This window comes from Simochromis diagramma, unplaced genomic scaffold (assembly GCF_900408965.1).
Source record: "Simochromis diagramma unplaced genomic scaffold, fSimDia1.1 OVJJ01000038.1, whole genome shotgun sequence".
NCBI classification, from domain to species: domain Eukaryota; kingdom Metazoa; phylum Chordata; class Actinopteri; order Cichliformes; family Cichlidae; genus Simochromis; species Simochromis diagramma.
Genome location: NW_024387105.1, coordinates 53836 through 76298, shown reverse-complemented (window position 1 = coordinate 76298; position 22463 = coordinate 53836). Strand labels below are relative to the sequence as shown.

Genomic DNA, 22463 nt, shown 5'->3' with positions numbered 1-22463 from the left:
TTGTAGGGTCTACCTTACAATATAAAGTGCCTTGAGGGATTGTTGTTGTGATTTGGCGCTATATAAATAAAACTGTATTAAATAATTCTTCATTCTGCAAACCCAGCATGTGATTTGATCGTGTGTGTGTGTGTTGTTATTTTTTTTTTCCCACTGGGTTTTGAGAGTTATAAACTTATTTTGGAAATCCTGCAGTCTGACCTCATCATGTGCTGCAAAAAATAACCTCTTCTCTAAAAGGAAGACATGACGTCATCAAACAGGAAGTGTAGTTTAGTTATTGTAAGAAGAGCGCCCCTGCTGATCAAATATCACCATGAACATGTAACGTAAGCTGCAGGTAATTTCGTCACGCTTTGCTTTGTGCAGAGGCAGGGTGGGCCTGCTACTACGCATGCGCACAACTCTCGCAATCTGAGCATCTCCTCACTGATGACAAAGGGTGCTCCGGGGACGTGCTGCGCGTGACCGCGTTCTTTGCTTGCTCAGTTGCAGCAGAGACATACAGGTGGAGGTGAGACTGACGGAGCGCCGTGTGTGTAGGTCGGTGAGGTGGAGGATGCGTGCCGTGGGCTGCAGCAGCTGATCACCGGTACCGAGACGAAGAGCGCGAGGAAGGACCAGAGGAAGAACCATGAGCTGCAACTGGGGCACCGAGCTGTGGGTATGTGCACGAGCCGCACCTGAGAGCTGCGCACCGGTAACCTGTAACCGTGTGTGTGTGTGTGTGTGTGTGTGTGCGCGCGCGCGCGCGCAGCCTCGTTCTTCTGTCTGCTCTGCCATAGCAACACGATGAGTGACGACAGAAGCGCGAGCTACAACCTCCATGATGGTGCAGCGCGCGACTCTTACACACACGTTTTTATATCATAGTGAGGACATCTAATTGACATAATGCTTTCCCAGCTGCTTCCCACCCTAAACATAACTCTAACGCTAAAACCACATCTTCAGTCTCAAAAATGTCTTCAAACTCGTGGGGACGAGTGCTTTGTCCCCGTGACTGTTGGCCCCCACAAAGATATGTAAACATAGTACACACACACACAAACACACACACAGTCTAGACTCTAGAGAGGGTCCGGTCCTGATCCTTGGAGCAGATTCTGCTAGTGAGTTACCATGGTAACAGCATCTGTGAACCTAACCTGCTGACAGGTGTTCTGCCTCCCCTCCTGCTGCACCAGAAGCAGCCGACTGACCTTCTGTTTTATAAAGTGGCCTCAGTTCAGTTTAGTTTCATTTACACAGCGCCAAATCACAACAACAGTTGCCTCAAGGTGCTTTATATTGTACAGTAGACCCTACAATAATACATACAGAGAAAAGCCCAACAATCATATGACCCCCTATGAGCAGCACTTTGGTGACAGTGGGAGGAAAAAACTCCCTTTTAACAGGAAGAAACCTCTGGCAGAACCAGGCTCAGAGAGGGGCGGGGCCATCTGCTGTGATTGGTTGGGGTGAGAGAAGGAAGACAGGATAAAGGCGTTTGTCGTATCCAAATTCTTGGGCTGCATCCTCCTGAGGACCCGGCCTTCGCGGTCTACGTGGGCCGAGTCCTCAGAAGGTCGGGTAGGCCGGAAGTAAACGGCTGAGGAAATTGGACGGTCCAGCCTTCTGATTAGCGTCACCGCTGTCTCTGTGGAGTTTAATAAACTCGGCCGTCTGCTCCTTGCTATCTAAAATATAACAGGACACTGGTGTAAATTCTCGACCATCTCACACTTCTGTTTAATCAGTTTTCTGTTTGACGTTTAGTCAGCTGTGTAAAAACCAAGGAGGAACCCACCCGATGGATTAATAAAGTTTTATCTAATCTAATCTAATAACTTTAATCTCAGCCAAACTGATTGACTCACGAACAAATAAAACACTGAAAAAAGCCCAACAATAACATTTTTAGGTTGTCTAAGTGACTCATATATCACGTTTAACCTGAGTAGCGAAGGTCCGTGGTGATCTGAAAATGATGTGCCGGGAGTTGTGACGTTCTCGGCGGCTTCAGTGACCCTCGAGCTCCCAGCTCGCTATCGAGCTGGTGGGTAGCAGACGTCTCCGAAAACGTCGAAGCACTTTTGCAAATATGCGATATCTTGATAAACCGAGCAGATATTTGATGTTTACACAGCTACATTATCACCTGAAAATATATTAAAAGTTTATTTTGTGACCCAGAAAGATTAATAAGAGTAATTTTAAAACTTAGTAGCGGCCGCCATTGTTGGAAACTGGAGTTTGGCTGGGCCGCGCTATGAATTCTGGGATATGGTAGGCCACAAAGGACACACCGACCCATCCTTCAAATTCGGGGAAAAGGAGGACGCATTTGTCGGCTGCATTCGGAGGAGTCTACGAATTTGGACAGCCTTCGGCGCGTCGCTGTGACGTAATCGGCCTACAAATGCGGCCTCAGGAGGATGCAGCCCATGAATTTGGACATGACCGTTGTGTGTGAGCTCACAGGATCAGGAAGTTCAGATTTGATGGTCCATGTTTGTTTTTCCCATTTCTTTGAGGGCCTGTGAGACCAAATTCACAACACTACTTGTTGGAGAGTATCGAAATTTCAGGAGCGGGACCACGCCTCCAAACATGCTCCTTCCGGTCCTCATCTATATAGGTTCCCCCAGTTCTGCAAGCTGTCATTCTCGTTTACGTGCTCCTCCCTCCCCTTTTCAATTCTGTAACTTCTTCACTTCTGTTCAGTACGTGGGGATCTGCCGGGCCCGGGAGCCGTCGCCAGTCCGCCTCAAAGCCTTCCCCAAACCGCAGCTCAGCTCATGCCCAAGCATCACCTTTACCTACTAAAACGCTGTCAAACATAAAATGAGGACGTGGGTCCAGCGAGTGAATTGTTATTTATGCTGTGCTTCAGGTGAGTGTCAGAGGTCAAAGGTCACACTAACATCAGTCTGCTGTTTCAGGATCAGTTTGATAACTTGGAGAAACACACGAGCTGGGGGATCGACTTCCTGGAGAGATACACTAAGTTTGTAAAAGAGCGCGCCGACATTGAGCTGAGCTACGCCAAACAGATCAGGTATAGTCCTTAAACCAACACCTGAACCATCACGACCATGTAAAACTCCTGGAAAACCTGAATTTAGTTTGTCACATTTGTTAAAGTCAAACTGTGAGGAGGTTTGGAGACAACTCTTTAAACTCCTTCAAATAAATAACAATACCTGATCAGTCAGTTTATCATTAGTACCTGGATTTACTCACAGTGCAGATGATGTGTGTGTAAAACTGATTACCTGAGTGTTACCTTAATGTCTCATTTCAATAAAACCCGAAACCCCAAAAGTCTGTACTACCTGTGTGTCTCACCTGTGTGTGTCACCTGTGTGTCTCCAGAAGTTTGTCGAAGAAGTACCACCCCAAGAGGAACAGAGAAGATGAGAGCAGGTGAGTCTTTACCTGTTTGTACCGAGTTCACCCACGAGTCAAACTTCGTAGTACGGGTCAGTCAGGAACGCTGCAGAAAACCGCAGCTTTGGCAAATACACGATCGCGTTGTGTGAAATCGCAGTTTTGATCAGAAAATGCTGGTTCAGATGTTTCTGCTTGCAATGAAAACGCTTGCACTTTGCTGAGCGTGCTCCCTGAGGAGTGGTCGATCGGCCCATACTGCCTACAGTAAATGGACTCACTCCCGGAGTCTCTTCAGAACCTCTTCAGAAATTTGTAGGCACAGGCAAGGGGCGGAGGTGTCCCCTGCCTGCAGAGGGTGGTAGCCATAGATTGGAGGGTTCTGTGGTCGCCGCATCTCTGCTTGTTAGTCCTGCTGGCATCATCAGGCACCGACCTCCACCTCACATTGACAGACTCGAGGTTAAAGTCGGCACCTGCAACTCTGAGGAAATGGTTGTCAGCTGGACACGGGTGCAGTGCTCGGTCTGGGTCAGGTATGAGTTCCGGTGGAGAGTGACGCGCATGCACCATCAAACTACGGCCGCGCACTTTGACCATGAGGTGAAAATGTGCTTCCTGTGAAGTGTGTGTGAGCTGAGCTGGCCAGCCGACTGGTTGTTTCAGGTACACCTGGTTTGTGGCGTTTGCGGCGACTCTCCAGCAGCTGAACGAACTCGCCATCCAGAGAGAAGATCTTGCTGAAAACCTGAACGCACAAATTGTCTGCGAGCTGACACGATACACTCAGGAGCTGAAGACTGAGAGGAAGTCTGTGAGTGCGCACACACACACACACACACACACACACACACACACACACACACACACACACTCGTCAAGTCCAGTGGGTTTATTGTCACAGTGGTACAGTACACAGTGAAGCAGCTTCCACATCACTCTACCCACTGCAGCGTGTGTATACATGTTGATGATCATGTGACCTGTGTCTGTGATTTTCATCAGAAGGTTCAAACAAACTAAAATAGAAATAAACTCTAGGAAGTAAAATTTGATTCACTTTGATTTACTTTAAGTCAAAGTGAGAGCTGATGATGAGGATGATTTCTTCAAACCAACAATGTGTCTGAGGGAAATATTGACACTGGTATTCAGTGACTGATTTACTGTTTGATTATTGCAGTCTGGACTGGAATCAGGCCCATGGTCACCAGGGTTGGCCACGCCCACACTGTGGCTCTGCAGGATGTATGTTGCCTCCTGAAGAAGCTGGAAGTCAGAAATTTCCCAGTCAGGAAGTTAGAGCAGATCAACATATGCTGTGTTAGCACCTGGAGATAGTGACAGTGGACATGAAGAGTAGTAAAACTGTGAACTTTGAATCTGTGACGCCACTGCTGTTTATTTGAATTTTTTAAAAGAAAAAGCCGTACACAGAGCAGTGATGATGCTCTGTCCGTGAACGTGCCCGACCGTGTTTTTACGCACCAAAGTTATTGCGATGCATTGCTAGTGACACCTGAATGCTGCAGCTCGCTAAGAACCAAAGCAAACCTTTTTTTCTTGGTTTTTTCGAGACATGCTAACTTGTGAGTTCTGACATCCAAGTTCCAGGTATCGTGTCATAAGCCCGCCCTCTCTGCTGCTCAGCAGAATGTGGCGGTTTGAAGGAAGCATGCTGCCCAAAGCTGAACATCAGACACATCTGCTCAGTTACCCAGCTCCCAGCTGCTCTGCCACATGGAGCCCACACATCACCCCACATTTGGCCACGTGTGGCGAGCATGGCTGAGGCATGCTCTGACATAGTCCCGTCATTCCGAGAGCTGCAGATGTGCCACATGTGGGCCAAACTTATGTCACTTCCTGGTCAGAAACTCGTCCTTAACCCTCTCTCACCCTGATGGCACTTAAATGTGCGACAATGCCAATACACAGATGTAGGAGTGGGACTCGATTAAAAAAAATGATCTAATTAATTAGAGGCTTTGTAATTAATTAATCTCGATTAATCACATTTAATTGCACAAGAACATTTGACCCAAAACTCAAATGGTTTTTTTTTTTATTTAAAGGGTTTTAGTGGGCGACAGAATGAATTAATAGATATGGACATGAATATTATAAAGTCAAGCTCTTTTAATTTATGGAAAAAAACATTTAAACTGCATGTCAGTCCTAGCAACGCACTTCCTTCTTCTGTGTGCATCAGTGTAATCGGTATACCAGCAAATCGTGCATTGACAAAAGTTCCCCTTGGAAGGCAAAGAGCAATTAAATGTCTTATTTTTTTTCAAATTAATTAATCGCAATTAACGCGTTAAATTCTCACCCCTAAATTAAAGATGAAGTTACCATAGTAACTTAGTCACACTAACATAGCTAATTTATGAAGTTCTCTTTAAAATAAAAGACATTAGGCACAGACTAATAAGCTGGACTTCCTCTTCCTGGGGAAAGTGCACGTAACACTTTCCACCCCCCAACCCCATTGTCCTTTACTGGATACGTCTGCAGCAGAAGCCAGTTACACCAGGCTGATCCTTCCGTCCACCAATCACATCCGAGCCCCTGGACAGGTGAATTGGCATATGCAAATTCAGAGATCACGAATAAACAACACACAGCAGCATTTTGGATTAACTGCAAATGGAAGAAAGCAGTCTTACATATTTGTTTAATATGTGCATTGAAGGACATGTCCTGGTCAGAAATGACTCCAAGGTTCCTCACAGCGTTACTGGAGGCCAAGGTAATGCCATCCAGAGTAAGAATCTGGTTAGATACCATATTTCTAAGGTTTTCAGGGCCGAGTACAATAGTCATGGGATTTCTGGCTCTTTTTAGAGAACCGGCTCTTTCGGCTCCAAACTGGCTCTTCAGGTTGTTTTGTTGCTTTAATTAATTTACTATTAACAATAATATAAAATTATGCACAAAAGGAATTACTAATGTAAAAAAAGTGGTTTTATCTATATATGCTTATATATAAATATATGTGGTGGCCCCTAGAGACAAAGCACGTACAAACCCCAAAACACATTTCTAGCGTTATTCAGGGCCGAGTACAATAACCTCAGTTTGATCTGAATTAAGAAGCAGAAAGTTAGCAGTCATCCAGGTCTTTAAGACATTCCTGCAGTTTAACTCATTGCTGTGTGTTATCTGGCTTTATGGTAAATGGCCTGTATTTGTATAAAGCGCTTTGGGGTCCTTAGGGACTAGTAAAGCGCTTTACACATCCAGTCATCCACACATTCACACACTTGTGATGGCAGCTATATTGTAGCCACAGCCACCCTGGGGCACACTGACAGAGGCGAGGCTGCCGGACACTGGCGCCACCGGGCCCTCCGACCACCACCAGTAGGCAACGGGTGACGTGTCTTGTCCAAGGACACAACGACCGAGACTGTCCAAGCTGGGGCTCGAACCGGCAATCCTCCGATTACAAGATGAACGCCAAACTCTTGAGCCACGATCGCCCCACCAAGGATAGATAGAGCTGGGTGTCATCAGCATAGCAGTGTAAATGTATGCTATGTCTTCTAATGATACTGCCTAAGGGAAGCATGTATAATGTAAACAGAATTGGTTCTAGCACTGAACCTTGTGGAACACCATAACTGACCTCAATGTGTGAAGAGGACTCTCCATTTTTATTTAGACTCTTCTTTGCCAATTGATCTTTCCAATTTAACTTCAGTACTTTCTCCAAACCATCAATGTGTCTTATAGACCATCCTAAGACTGCTTTGAGCGCCTTGAGACAACTGTTGTGATTTGGTGCTATTCGATTTAAACAAAGCAAATGGTGGTGGATGGAGCAGCTACAGAGATTTTTCTTTTTTATGTTTGAAGTTTGTTGATCAGGTGCTGATGAAGGACTTCTGTCAGCTTTTTCCCAGTAAAGGTTTTAATGGTGATTACAGGAACAGCTGCTGTTTTGGACGCTAGGAAACAAAACTTTCACTCCACCTGAGCTCACTCTTTGCTTTTTGCAGATGGGCCACGGCTCCATGTTAAACTATGACAGCGTCATCTTCACTGCTGCTGTATTATCAGTGTTCTTGTTTAAAATTGGAGGCTGTGTAGGCTTAATGCTGTCTTAGTTTTTATTCTCACACGTGCTCCTAAATACGTTGTTTGTTTTTAGACACAAATGTGGGTGAGCACTACAGAGGCATGCATTAAAACAAAGCATTGAAGCAAAGAGGGGGCGCGAACATTTTTCTTGTAAAACAAAGGGAGGCCTAGCAAAAAAAGTTTGGGAACCACTCAGCTAAGCTAGCAAAACCCTGCAGACACAGTGAGGGAATGCTGTGGATGCATTTAGCGAGTTAATCAACAAAGAGTGTGCTTCAGATCAAGGAGGTGAAGATTACACTGTGAAATAAGAAGTTATCTATAAGTTTTTAATTAAATTGGTGACACAAAAACACCACTGTGTGTTGGAACAGAAAGTGACACTCTACAGCAGAGAGAGCCAACGCCAAGTGGCAGCATCTCCACAGACACACACACACACACACCTGATTTACTGCAGTTTATATTGTGTTTTATGCGCTGCTGTGTAAACATGTTCGATGTTTGTGATTGGTCAGATGCTACAAACACCGCCCCTTTCAAGTGAACACTCCTGTAGCTAGTAGGGGTGCAACGATACACAAAATTCACGGTTCGGTTCGGTTCGATACTTTGGTGTCACGGTTCGATATTTTTTCGATACAAAAAAATGTTCATGCTTTTTTAATTTGCCATTTATTAAAATTATAAATATATATTTTAACTCAAACGTGCAGTTTTTAAATTTAATGTTGCTGAAACAACAAAGGGATAAAATAATAAATCTATCTGATGGAGAAATCACTCATCTTTGGAAAAGAGAGTTTATTACAGAGAAATGTCTCTTTCCAAAATAAAAGCTATACTATACGCTTCTTCTGGGCTATATTCTCAGCAGCATATTAAACATATCAGGTCCCCATAAGGAGAATCATGTGCTAACGGCTGTCTATCAAATCAAATCAAATCAAATCAAATCACTTTTATTGTCACATCACATGTGCAGGCACACTGGCACAGCACATGCGAGTGAAATTCTTGTGTGCGAGCCCCACAGGCAACAGAGATGTGCCAAACACAACAACACAAACGAGCAAAATACAAGAATGGCCGACCTGAAACTAATAAATATATGTACAATATATAATAGTGTATGCATTTCTGGATGTGTATACTAAACATTTTCCTACGTGTGTGTGTGTGTGTGTGTGTGTGTGTGTGTATACACATTTTTACAAATTAAATAGTAAAAAAAAACAAAAAAAAAAACAATAATAATAATAATAAAATATATAAAAATATACAGAGTTGAATATGTGCAAAACAGTGGCATTACTGTACAGTATGGAGTGCATAATGTTGAAGTTCCAGTAGTGAAGCTGAGGTGTCTATGACGTGTTCAGCAGTCTGATGGCCTGGTGGAAGAAGCTGTCTCTCAGTCTGCTGGTACGGGACCGGATGCTGCAGAACCTCCTTCCTGATGGAAGCAGTCTGAACAGTTTATGGCTGGGGTGACTGGAGTCCTTGATGATCCTCCCCGCTTTCCTCAGGCACCGCTTCCTGTAGATGTCTTGGAGGGAGGGAAGCTCACCTCCAATTATCCGTTCAGAGCACCGCACTACTCTCTGGAGAGCTTTGCAGTTGTAGGCGGTGCTGTTGCCATACCAGGTGGTGATGCATCCAGTGAGGATGCTCTCAATGGCACAGTGATAGAAGGTCCTGAGGATGCGGGGGCTCATGCCGAATCTTTTCAGTCTCCTGAGAAAGAAGAGGCGCTGCTGCGCCTTCTTCACTGTTTTGTTTGTGTGTACTGACCACGTAAGATCCTCAGCCAGATGTACACCAAGGAACCGGAAGCTGCTCACTCTCTCCACAGCAGCGCCGTTGATGGTGATGGGGGTGTGTACTTCTCTGCACCTCCGGAAGTCCACTATCAACTCCTTTGTCTTTGCGACGTTGAGGGTGAGATGGTTGTCTTGACACCAGTGGGTCAGGGCGCTGACCTCCCCCCTCCTCCTCATTTAGACTTTACCCGAGTCTAAATGACTCGGGTAAAGTTTGTAGCGTGCGTGCTTGTTGCTTTTGTCTGCTTCCACTTGTCTTTGCACTAGGATGCTGTCAGAGTAAATGTGCAGTCATATTCGTTGTGTTCCCACTAGTGCTGTCAGCGTTAATCTGAAATGACATTAACGCCACAACACGGCAAATCTCCGTTAACGAGCTACCGCGGATCGCCCCGTGCGTGGGGCTGGACGGCGTCAACACGTTAACGAGCAAACTGCGCTAACGCAGTAGTTCCCACCCATGTAATTTGCCATTGCGTGGCACATCTGACATACTGTTTTACTTTTGTCCATGACGCGCTTACCTTCAGGGTCATACGTCACATGAAGACCAAAATAGTTCCAAAGGCCACATCTGAATGAGGGTGGGGGAGGTTCAATTTGCCATGTTGCAACGAGGTTCTGTCTTGCTAGCTTGCGCTGCGCTCAGTGGATCTGCGCTCGACAGTACAGCCTAGGCGGAGTAGTCGAACGCAGATCCACTGAGCTCTCAACACAGACAGCATTGTCAGAAGAAAAGTTGATAAAATAAATTTTAAAAATTGTATTGTTCGATTGTGTACCGAACCGAAAGCACTGTATCGAACGGTTCAATATCGATATGAGTATCGTTGCACCCCTAGTAGCTAGATCAACAAACCGTGGTTAACTTAGCAGCAGACCGCTTCGTGTCACTGTTTATCCCACTGCCAGCCTGAGTCCAGGCCACTAGTGATGGGTCGGTCGCAAACGAAATGGCTCTTAGAGCCGGGTCTTTGACGTGAACGACGCGAGCCGGCTCCTTATCGCGAGCCGTGGGTTTTTTTTCTTTCTTTCTCTTACCCTCTCTCTCGCACTTTTTTTCCACTTCACTCCACATGCAAGCCTTGTGCTTTACGCTAAGTAGAGGGGGGAGGGGCGGTAGTTACACTCAGTAGCACAGGAACAGAGCGGGAGGGAGAGAGAGAGAAAGAGAGCCAGGGACAACAACGTCACATTAGAAAGGTATAGTAATCATCCACAACTATTTTCAGTTGCAGATGATAAAGGATTCAGAAAGTTTATTCATGCAGGTCCATATGACAGAGAATATGCATCTTCTTTTTGTTTTCATATTTTAATTTATATTTAATTGTGTTGTGGTTTGCAGTGTTTTGTGTTGTTTCACTTTAAATTTGTAAAAGAAAAAAGCTGAAAATTTAAATAGTTAAAAGTTGAAATGTGAATAGTTGTTTTTTGTATTATATGATTTATTTATTACATTTTATGTGGAGTGAATAAATAAAAGTATATTTACGGTGGCCCCTAGAGACAAAGCACATACAAACTTCAAATCACGTACGAACTCTGAAGCACGTACAGACTCCAAAACACGTACAGACTCCAAAACACGTAAAAACACGTACAAACTCTGAAGCACGTACAAAAGACAACAGAAGTGCTCCAGGATGCTAGGGGGCAGTGTTGAGCTTTTGTTACCTACTGGCTACACAAGCCAGCAAGTACCAACGACCGGATTTGGTGTGTGGTAGTAACAGGTAAATGAACATTTTTTTAAAAAAATTATTTGACTATATATGAATGCTTGTGTATGAATATATAATGAATGAATGAATATTCTTTATTGTCATTGTCACAAGTACAATGAAATTGAAAGATGTCTCCGGTCAGTGCAACATCACGAAAGATAAATACTTAAAAACTATAATAGATATGATATAAAAGATAGAAATACATATAAAATACAGTATTCTCATACAGTAAATACACCCAAGCAATCCAGGCCTAAGGCCCCATACAGACACTCAACATACGACCTAGTTGATATATCACTCAAACAATCAATCACTCAGTCAATTTGTTAAACAATACACATATGCTTTTGTGCTTTCAATTGTGTAATTTAAGCGATCTAGTAGCTCTGTTTTGGAAGTTCAGTTCATGCTAGAAATGTGTTTTGGAGTTTGTGCGTGTTTTGTCTCTGTTTATATATAAACATATATAAATAAAACCACTTTTTTTGTACATTAGTAATTCCTTTTGTGCATAATTTTATATTATTGTTAATAATAAATTAATTAAAGCAACAAAACAACCTGAAGAGCCGGTTCGGAGCTGAAAGAGCCGGCTCTTTTTAGTGAGTCGAACCGAAACAGCCAGTTCTCTAAAAAGAGCCGGAAATCCCATCACTACAGGCCACAGAGAAACAAACTGGGTGTGCTTAATTCGCTTTGTAGTACAGACCCAGTTATTCTCAGTGTGATTTCGTCAGTTCAACCGGTTCGACCAGTCTGACCAGTCTGTTTTATTGTTGCAGCATTTCCAAGATGGCCGCCGTGCACAGCAGCACATTGAGAGCTCCTGGAAACAGCTGGAGTCTGTAAGTGACCTTTGCCCCTGCCCACCAACACACTGTCCCCACCCCAAACTCTGTAAAAGCGGAAACTTGTTTGGACTGTTTATTTTTCAATTCAATTCAATTCAATTCAATTTTATTTATATAGCGCCAAATCACAACAAAAGTCGCCTCAAGGCGCTTCATAGATACAGAGAAAAACCCAACAATCATATGACCCCCTATGAGCAAGCACTTTGGCGACAGTGGGAAAGAAAAACTCCCTTTTAACAGGAAGAAACCTCCGGCAGAACCAGGCTCAGGGAGGGGCGGCCATCTGCTGCGACCGGTTGGGGTGAGAGAAGGAAGACAGGATAAAGACATGCTGTGGGAGAGAGACAGAGGTTAATAACAGATATGATTCAATGCAGAGAGGTCTATTAATACATAGTGAGCGAGAAAGGTGACTGGAAAGGAAAAACTCAATGCATCATGGGAATCCCCCAGCAGCCTACATCTATTGCAGCATAACTAAGGGAGGATTCAGGGTCACCTGGTCCAGCCCTAACTATATGCTTTAGCAAAAAGGAAAGTTTGAAGCCTAATCTTAAAAGTAGAGATAGTGTCTGTCTCCTGAATCCAAACTGGAAGCTGGTTCCACAGAAGAGGGGCCTGAAAACTGAAGGCTCTGCCTCCCATTCTACTTTTAAATACTCTAGGAACAACAAGTAGGCCTGCAGAGCGAGAGCGAAGTGCTCTAATATGGTGATATGGTACTACAAGGTCATTAAGATAAGATGGGGCCTGATTATTTAAGACCTTGTATGTGAGGAGCAGGATTTTGAATTCAATTCTGGATTTAACAGGAAGCCAATGAAGGCTTTTTGTTTGTTTGTTGGTTTTTTTACTTATTTTTCAGAGTAAGCGGCGGTTCGAACGTGACTGTAAGGAGGCGGAGCGAGCTCAGCACGTCTCCGACAAAATCGACCTGGACAATAAAACGGATGGAGAGAAGGTCAGAACACTAAGCTCTTGTCAGGGGGAGTGTGGGCGAAGCTTGAGCACCCCTGCAGTGATATGATTGGACTTTATTTATCAACTATGACCCAGGGGTTGAATAAAACAGCTGATTGTGTTCCATTTTAATCCCTAACATCATACTTAGTCCTGTCTGTCTGCCTGTGTCTCTCTCTGTCTGTCCGTCCATCACAGCGCTGCTCGCTGAAGGTGCGTCTCTTCTTCACTGATAAGCATATTTTGAGTCGTCTCCCGTTGGCAATCTTGGTGTGAAAGTTTTCTCTGTTTTCAGGCTCGTCAGACAGCTCAGCAGAAACAACAAGCTGCTGAGGAGTCCAGGAAAGACTACGTGACTAGTTTAAACCAGTTTAACCAGGATCAGCACCAGCACTACCACACACTGGTACCAGTAATTTACCAGGTAGGACTTCCTGTTATGCAGTGATGTCATCAGTGAGTGTGGCGATGTGTACTCAGGCATGTGCCTCTGCCCTGCAGCGTATCCAGGACATGGAGGAGCGGCGGATTGAGAGGATTGGGGAGGCGATGCGTTCATTGGCCGAGGCTGAGAGAAAAGTTCTTCCTGTTGTGAGCCGCTGTCTGGACGCCATGATGGAAGCTGCTGAAAGCATACAGCCAAGAAAGGTGAGAGTCCCGGGACTTCTCCCACAGAACCAAACACCTGATTTAGATTAGGCTAATTTGCCCTGAAGGTTATTTCCATGTGCACATCTGGATATCTAGTTTTCTCCCTAGAAGTTCCGATGTGACCGTGTTGATGTCCTTGAGTCCATCGACCCTTCAGACTGAATTTGGTTAGATGAGTAAACTCACAGGAAACACGCCAGCGAGCATGGCGGGTGGAAAGGGAATATCTAATGCCACCATCTGGCCAGGTTGCGTGCTGAGTTTGCACGTGTCTCTGGGTTCTCCGACTTCCACTCTGGTTTTGTCTGTTCCAGAAGTCCTGTGCTTTGTTCTGATGCAGCTTTGCAATCCTAACCCAATTTTGCCACGCTCTTCTTAGAGGAGAGGCTTTCTCCTTCCAAACAGCCACACTTGTTCAATCTTAAAAGGTTGATTCTGTCCATCTGGTTCTGTTCAGTGAGAGAAATGTTTCATCATCATCAGGTGACGTCTTCAGTCTCAGCTGACTGCAGGTTTCAACCTTATAAACAGGACATTTGCACAATGACTGACACTAGCAGCACTAAATGAACGATGGGCTGTGAGGTCAGTTTATGATCATGTACCATTCACAGAGAGTTGGGGAATGGGTGCAATCACAGCATTGTAAGATGGTGACAGATGTACCCTTAGGCCCCCTCCTGGATACAGAGATCAAGGTCAAGGTAACTTTATTTATACCCATAGGCAAGGTAAATTTGCTTTACAGACAAAATGATAGCATTTGGCATCCCTTCAAAAACAAACATACCTAATAAAGATATAAACCTCCCTGTAGCACATATATAGTAATATAATATTTGAATCAAAAACAGTTCTTATTTAATTCAGTGACAGCAACGGGGACAAAGCTATTTTTATAAAGCTTTGTCCTGCATCTCGGACATAGAAACCTCCGTCCTGAGGAAAGAAGCTGAAATTCACCCCTTAGAGGATGGGAACCATTTTTAAGGATTGATAAAGCCATCCTCTGTACCTGCTTGGAGTACAGGGAGGCTAAACAAGACTGTGGCTCACCTATCAGACGACTGGACCATCTCACTATCTGATTCAGAGAGTTTTTCTCTGTTACAGAGGTCTAACCGAACCATGCCACCAAACAAAAGGACAAAATAAAAGAACGAAACTGTTCTAAAAGTCTTTTAATTAAAATATGGGGCTGTATTGTATTAAAAGCCGAAGAAAAGTCAATGAAAAGAAGTCTTGCAAAAGTCCCTTTACTCTCTACATGTTTAAGAATCAGATTTAGTAAAGTCAAAAGTGCGTCCTCCACTCCTCTGTTGGGCCTATATGCAAACTGCATTGGATCCAGCTGATGTTCAGTCTCTTTCATAATCACATTTCTGATGATTTTTTCAAAGACTTTCATTACAACTGAAGTGAGGGCAACAGGCCTGAAGTAGTTTAGAATTGTTGGACGACTAGATTTAGGGACAGGAACCACGACTGCTTCTTTCCAAAGAGAGGGCACATGTTGTGTTTGCAAGGATTTATTCAAAATAACCTGAAATATAGGACTGAGTTCATCAGCACAAGATTTAATTAGGCGGCCACTAATATTATCAGGACCCTGGCTCTTGTTCACATTGACTGTATGAAAGGAATTTTTGACATCGCTGAGTTCAATGATAAAGTGCTGAGTATCTCTCAGTTTCTGTTTCAGTTCAGAAATATCCTCGCTAAAATCAGAAGAACTAAAACGAGCATAAAACATGTTTAAGGCGTTTGCAAATCTCTGTCTGAATTAAAACCATCTAAAATGATCTGACTGCTGCTCTGGGGATTTTGAAACCCTGCTATGGTTTTCATACAAGTCCAGGCAGACCCAAAATTTTTTGCAGCACATTTGCTTTCAAGAAGGTTTTTGTAGCTCTGTTTTGCTTTCAAGAGCTCGATTTTCAGGTCCTTGGTGGCTGTCTGAAAATCAGTAACAGCCCCCTCTTTAAAGGCCTGTCTCTTTTTCCTTAAACAGGATTTGACGCTTTTAGTGACCCATGGCTTATTGTTAGCGTAGACTTTAACGCGCTTACGGGGTATAATCATGTCTTTACAAAATATTGCATAACAGCTAGTAACATCCACCAAAGCGTCGAGATCATCTCCACAAGACTGAATAAAAACTTCCCAATCTGTAAGCACAGATTCTTCTGACCATATGTCAACATCCTTAGTCTTTGTCTTCTCTCGTTTTAAGACCGTTTTATAGATGGGCAGAAGATGCACACAGTTATGGTCAGAAGATCCCAGAGGAGGAAGCAGGAGGGATTTATAAGCATTCTTCACCGATCTGTAACAAAGGTCCAATATTTTATCCCGTCTGGTAGGACAGGATACATATTGATACAGATTGCCCAAAGTTGATTTAAGAGAGACATGGTTAAAGTCCCCCATTATAAAGTTTGGGCGTCAGGAGAGAGCGCCTGCAGCTTCTGCACTACGTCTGAGATGATGCTGCAGGTGGAGGCGGGGTGAGCCCTGAATGTAAGCTATGGTAATAAAAAGTTGTGGAAACTCACGAGGGAGATAAAAAGGGCGCAGCGACACGGATAAAAGTTCAACATCTGGTGTACAAATACACTCTCTAACAGTCACAGCGCTACAGTAACGTTTGTTCACATACAAGCATACTCCCCCTCCTTGAGATTTCCTTGTTACCCGTGCATCCCGATCCCGGCGAAAGGGAGCTCCAAAACCGTCAACTGAAAAATCGGCGTCCTGGTCCAGCTCCGTCGGCCATGTCTCGGAAAAAGCCATCACTCAGCTGTCCCTGAAGTCTTTCTCGAACCTGACGTTTCCCTGGAGTTCATCCAGCTTGTTCCTAAGAGACTGAACATTTCCAAGGATAACAGACGGCAGGGGAAACCGACTGACCTGTTGTCTCCTCAGACGCAATTTAACACCTCCACGTCTCCCTCTTTTCCTCTTCTCACTCGTTCTGTTAGAGTCTCTATGTATAAAATCCGGCATACATGAGGTGAGGTCCTTACCATCATACGGTAAGTTAAGTTGTAACAGCTCGTCGCGGGAGTAAACAATCCTCAGCTGACTCACGGCCTCGCCCACATCATCGGAAACAAGCCAGCACAGTAGAAATCCAACCACAATGAAGAAAAAATAATCCATGACGTTCTCACTGTTGTGGAGCGTCACTTTGTAAGAAAACTGTCACTTCCTTCAACCAAAACACATGCCAGCGATAGAAACAAAAAGAAACGATAAGAACTTAAAAACGTAAAAACTTAGGACGCCAAGCTCTCACTCACTGCCGGTCGCTGCGTGCGCATGCGCCCTGGTCTTTCCCTTTTCACGTAAATGGCCTCCTTGACTCCGCCCTCAAACCAGCGTTCCTCCCTGTCCAGGATGTGTACATCCTCATCCTTGAAAGAGTGTCCACTGGCCTGTAGGTGTAAATAGACTGCATGGCCTGACGAGGTAGCTCTTCTGTGTTGTAGCCAGAGGTTGTTTGGTTTCCCCGATGTATAAATCCTGGCAATCCTCCTGCACTTAACAGCGTACACCATGATCCTTGGGGTGGACCAGTTTTTGGCGCAGCGTGTTTTGAGTGTTTAAATCACAGAGACGTCGTGTTTCGAAAAAGTGTGTCTCAGCTGCTCCGATACTCCTGACACGTACGGGATCACTACAGGGTTTTGCTTAGGCAGTGGTCTTTAGGAGCCTTCCCGGCTTTGACAAAAGTCCAGCTTTCTTACTGTGCTGTCATGAACTTTGACCTTTAACCTTCTAACTGAGGTGCGGGAGGGTGTGCATCTGCAGATATGTTTCTAATGAAGGAGCTCCAAAATGTGCCTTCATAAACACGCCAATATGGGATGTAAAGGTCAAAGGTTAGCTGATGTTATGTGGTGAATGTCCTTTCAGGACACCCGTCAGGTGGTGGAGGTGTATAAATCAGGATTTGACCCCCCGGGTGATGTCGAATTTGAAGACTACAGCGCCACCATGAGGCGGAGCATCTCTGAATCCAGTTACCTCGACAACCGGACAGAGGAGCGGAGACAAAGCAGAAAGCTGTGGCCCTTCATCCGAAAAACCAAGGTATACGTGCGCACACACACACACAAGGTGCAGATGAGACACACCTGGAGGAATCACCTGGCTGTACTCAGGTCCTTTTCTCTCCTTTCAGTTACTGACCCTCCTGTCCTCCCCCCGCCAGCCTCCACCCCCACCCCCAACCTCTCCTTCACCCGGGGGCATGGCCAACAGTCCCCAGTCCCCACCCACAGCCACCCGAGAACCAATCACACAGCGGCTGAATGACCTCATGACCTCTGGCTACAGAACCAGGAAGCAGTGTCTGCGCAGCCTCAAGAGAGGGGTACAAGATGTACTGCATACTGTACTACATGAAATACTATGTTATATCTTAAATACTATAACACATATTGGAGTCCAGCTGCTGTGAGGTTTACACCACAAACTAAAGTCATATTTATGTCTCTGTGATGGTTAATCCAGCAGCATGCACTTTAATCTACGTGATATTTTAATGCTACAATATTATAATCATCATCATTATTATGTTTATAATTGATGAAGAAACCAAATGACACTCAGATGTTTATTTGATTGCCAAATAATAATAATGGATTGGATTTATATAGCACTTTTCAAGGCACCCAAAGCGCTTTACAATGCCACTATTCATTCACTCACTGGTGGAGGCAGCTACGGTTGTAGCCACAGCTGCCCTGGGGCAGGCTGACAGAAGCGAGGCTGCCATATCGCGCCATCGGCCCCTCTGGCCAACTCCAGTAGGGTAACGTGTCTTGCCCAAGGACACAGCGACCAGGACAGAGAGCCCGGGGATCGAACCGGCAACCTTCCGGTTACAGATGCGCTTCCCAACCCCCCTGAGCCACGGTCGCCCCTAACAGCTTTAAAACACTGATTCAATTTCTCTAAAAAAATAAAAAATAGTTTCAAACACATTGATCACAAATTTCTAAATTGTTTGAGTTTTTATGACTAATAATTGTGTTAGGCACTGTCTACTACGTACTGTTTCCTACACTAACTGCTGCAGTGCAAGCTGTTGTGCACGCACACACAGTCGCCTGGCACATTCATGATGACATCTGTTGTCTTTCTTCCTGCTCGCCTCTTTGACCGGACAGCTGTCACTCAAACTGGTCAGTATCTCACCTGTCAGAGACGTCCAGGTGTGTTTCAGCCTTCGACTTACTGATGTTTAATGAGTGTGTTGATGCTGCAGGGCTCGAGTCCGGCCGACTGCAGCCATCTTCCTCCTGAACAGAGACGCAAGAAACTTCAGGGCCGCATCAATAACATCAACCAGGAGATCCAGAGAGAGCGCGAGCAGAGGTGACACACACACAGACACACACACACAGACACACACACAGACACACACACACAGACACGCACACACAGACGCGCACACACAGAAACACACACAGACACACACACACAGACACGCACACACAGACACGCACACACAGAAACACACACACACAGACACCGCGCACACAGACACACACACACACAGACACACACACACAGACACGCACACACAGACACACACACACGGACAGACACCGTGCACACACAGAAACATACACACACAGACACACACACACAGACACACACACACACAGACACCACGCACACAGACACACACACACAGACACCACGCACACAGACACACACACACAGACACACACACAGACACGCACACACAGACACACACACAGACACACACACACAGACACCCACACACAGACACACACACAGACACCCACACACACACAGACATGCACACACACCCACACACACACAGACACCCACACACACGAACAGACACCGCGCACACACAGACACACACACACACAGACACCCACACACACGGACAGACACCCACACAGACACACAGACACCCACACACACGGACAGACACGCACACACAGACACACACCCACACACACAGACACACACACAGACACCCACACACACGGACAGACACCGCGCACACAGAGACACACAGACACACACACACAGACACCCACACACATGGACAGACACCGCGCACACACAAACACACACACACAGACACACACACAGACACCCACACACACGGACAGACACCGCGCACACAGAGACACACAGACACACACACAGACACCCACACACATGGACAGACACCGCGCACACACAGACACCCACACACACACACACAGACACCGCGCACACAGACACAGACACACACACACACAGACACCGCGCACACACAGACACACACACTGATCTGATTCCATTTTCTGTTCAACTCAGTGTTATTTACACAGCACCACATCACAGCAGCACTCTTACAGTATAAGTCACAGTATGAGGTGGTGACTTAGCTAGCGCACAAACGTTATTAGCGCTACCCACGAATAACTTGAAACAACTCTCTTATTCGCTCACCATATAAAACAAGAATTACACTCCAAACATGTTAAATAAGTATCAACTTTACATAAATATATGTAGTGCTTGTATATTGCTCTCACCTGAAACACAGCAAAACAGTTCAGTGTTATTGACGGCTTCCATTACAATAACTGGCCTGCGTTACTTTTGTGAGGGATTATTTTGCCAGTCACCCGTTTGAACCGCCACTGCCACCTACTGGCGAACCTAAATATCGCCTCATTTGCTCCCACCTAAACATCACATCAGGTGGGAGCAAATGAGCTTTTCGCTCTGTGCTATGATGCAAACTAGTGTCACAACAAATAGCAAAAAAGATGATATGGGGGGGGGGGGCGCTGTACATGAACACACAAGGAACGCATCTCAGACTTGTTCTTGATGCTCAAAATACTCGGGGTGCCACACCTCCATATTTTTTTAGATCTATAAAAAAAACTTGTGAGACTTTATCAGAGGTGTGAGCATCACAGCAGATCTCTTTGTGTCACTGAGGATAAAACAGAAAAACGTGAAGCAGATTTTCCTGGCCTGGCTTTTTATAGCAGATAACCAATATTCTGCAGTAGAACAAAAACAGAAGAAAACCATGAATCAACATGTGAACATGACCTGATGCTGCTGAAGTGAAGCAGAGCAAAGTTACAGAGGTTTGATTACACTGTAAAATGTAATTCTAGATGTTTGTTATTGTAACATATTATTCTATATCAGTTTGATGATAGATGACTGAAGTTGTTGTTATAGCACAAAATTTACAAGTTAAAAATGTCCCAATTACACCAAAAAAAGCTGACTCGAAAACTCATGTCCAGCTAAATCAGCAACTTATGTGAACTTGACAATATGGGGAAGTTGAGCACAGCAGGATTCAAAACTGCCTCATGTGACTGCTATCGAGGTGCATCATGGGGAATTGGCGGTTAACGACATGCTCACTTTACTTGGACATTTTCTAATCGTCTTCTTTGGAATCTGCTTTCAAGGTGAGTAACATTGGTTATAATTACAAGGAAAGAGAGCTACAAAAGTTGGAACATGTTTTGAATTTATGGCATGACGTGTGTTTTTCTCTTTTACCAAAATCTTTGCTTTAGCTAATATAACTTGAGCCGACAAGGTCCAGCTTGTGTGTCATGACCACACTTAACCTAATAAACTGAAATATGGCCTTTTTATGGGTAGCACTGACCAAATCAAAAGTATTGTGCCGCTAGCTTTAAGGTTGTACACTCAACCACTGTTGCGATATTAGCAAGCTAACTCAGCTAATTAATATAGCTTATTTCACATTGTCTCTGTACTTGTAAATTTCTTTGAAGTTCACAGGCTGTTGTATTTTGGTGGAAGTTCATTTTGGCAATATAACTGGCTGGGTTCAAAAAGAACTATTTGGCAGGACTCCTGTGCTTGTTGTTATCTGTTTACTCCTATGTAATCACTTAAGTTGTTATTTACTGCTGCATGCTAAGCTGTGAAAGTGCATTGAGGACTGAGACAAAATATGATCTACAAACCAGCATTATATTAGTTTTTTATCAGATAGTCCTCCAGTGTGTTTATTTCTTGCAGTAATTATATTGTGCAGTTATTTCTTACCCTGAAATGCTTAATGCTTAACAACAGATCCATTTTAACTTATTTTTGAACTCTTGTGATCAGTTTGACCAAATTGTGTGAGTTTCCATACTAAAAGAGCTGTAGTGATAAAATAATTGGCATCAGAGACACTGATTTTTGGAAGTCTCTTGGGTTGTTTCTGATTTTTTTTTTTTGTTTGCATAATTTAACTTTTAATTTAACTGCATTCCCCGTATTGTAACAAAACTAACATTGTTTATATGTCAGAAAATTAGCAAACAGCATAACATACAATACAATTATAACATATATTTTTATTTTACTTATTTTAGATCTGTGAAGCCAAACTTGATGCCGGGCATTTGTTCTTGCCAATGGAGTCAAATGGTAAGTTACCTTTTGTGGGGGTTTTTTCATACTGGAAACACCACAGATTATATTGTAATTTAATAGCTCTGTAGAACAAATGATATAACGATTGTAGTGTCAGGGTACTTTATTTTCACAGGTCTAGATGATCACATCTGTTTTTGTCATTTAAATGAGGTGGACTTGCAAACTTTGCACTTTTCTGTGGAAATTGCTGTCCACTTTCTTGCACATACACAGAATGTGGACAGTATTTCAGATCTAAAAAAGCCTTACAGGTTAATTTAAGAGATCATGTGGTCACAGAAGGAGTATGTAATGGACTTGCTGGCTTTAATGTAAAAAGCCTGTTGTGTAACTTTGAGGCAGTATATTGCTGATCAAGGTAAACATCTGAGGAATAAGAAAATTGTTACTTTTAATCAGTGTTCTTTTACATCCCACATTTACTAAAGTTTTACATCACATAAGAGTTGTTTTTACACTCATTCTACTTTTAAATATTTCAAGACAGAACTTATTGTTCACTGAACGGCAGG

At 44.1% G+C, this 22463-nt stretch overlaps 1 protein-coding gene across 3 annotated transcripts in view; it reads left to right on the top strand.

The window, feature by feature from the left end:
• Window positions 1-373: 373 nt before the first annotated feature.
• The window catches only part of LOC120743126 (formin-binding protein 1-like), a 38430-nt gene continuing 16340 nt past the window's right edge, over window positions 374-22463 (top strand). The window contains exons 1-13 of one of the 3 annotated variants that reach the window (XM_040046680.1): window positions 374-664; window positions 2928-3043; window positions 3361-3411; window positions 4042-4189; window positions 11800-11862; window positions 12737-12832; window positions 13030-13044; window positions 13127-13255; window positions 13333-13479; window positions 17401-17577; window positions 17669-17869; window positions 18660-18674; window positions 18758-18867. In XM_040046680.1, coding sequence (XP_039902614.1) covers window positions 635-664; window positions 2928-3043; window positions 3361-3411; window positions 4042-4189; window positions 11800-11862; window positions 12737-12832; window positions 13030-13044; window positions 13127-13255; window positions 13333-13479; window positions 17401-17577; window positions 17669-17869; window positions 18660-18674; window positions 18758-18867 — 1298 coding nt within the window. In that variant the 5' untranslated portion in view covers window positions 374-634. The remainder of the gene's footprint in view (window positions 665-2927; window positions 3044-3360; window positions 3412-4041; window positions 4190-11799; window positions 11863-12736; window positions 12833-13029; window positions 13045-13126; window positions 13256-13332; window positions 13480-17400; window positions 17578-17668; window positions 17870-18659; window positions 18675-18757; window positions 18868-22463) is intronic. The other 2 variants (XM_040046681.1, XM_040046682.1) reach the window with 2 other exon arrangements.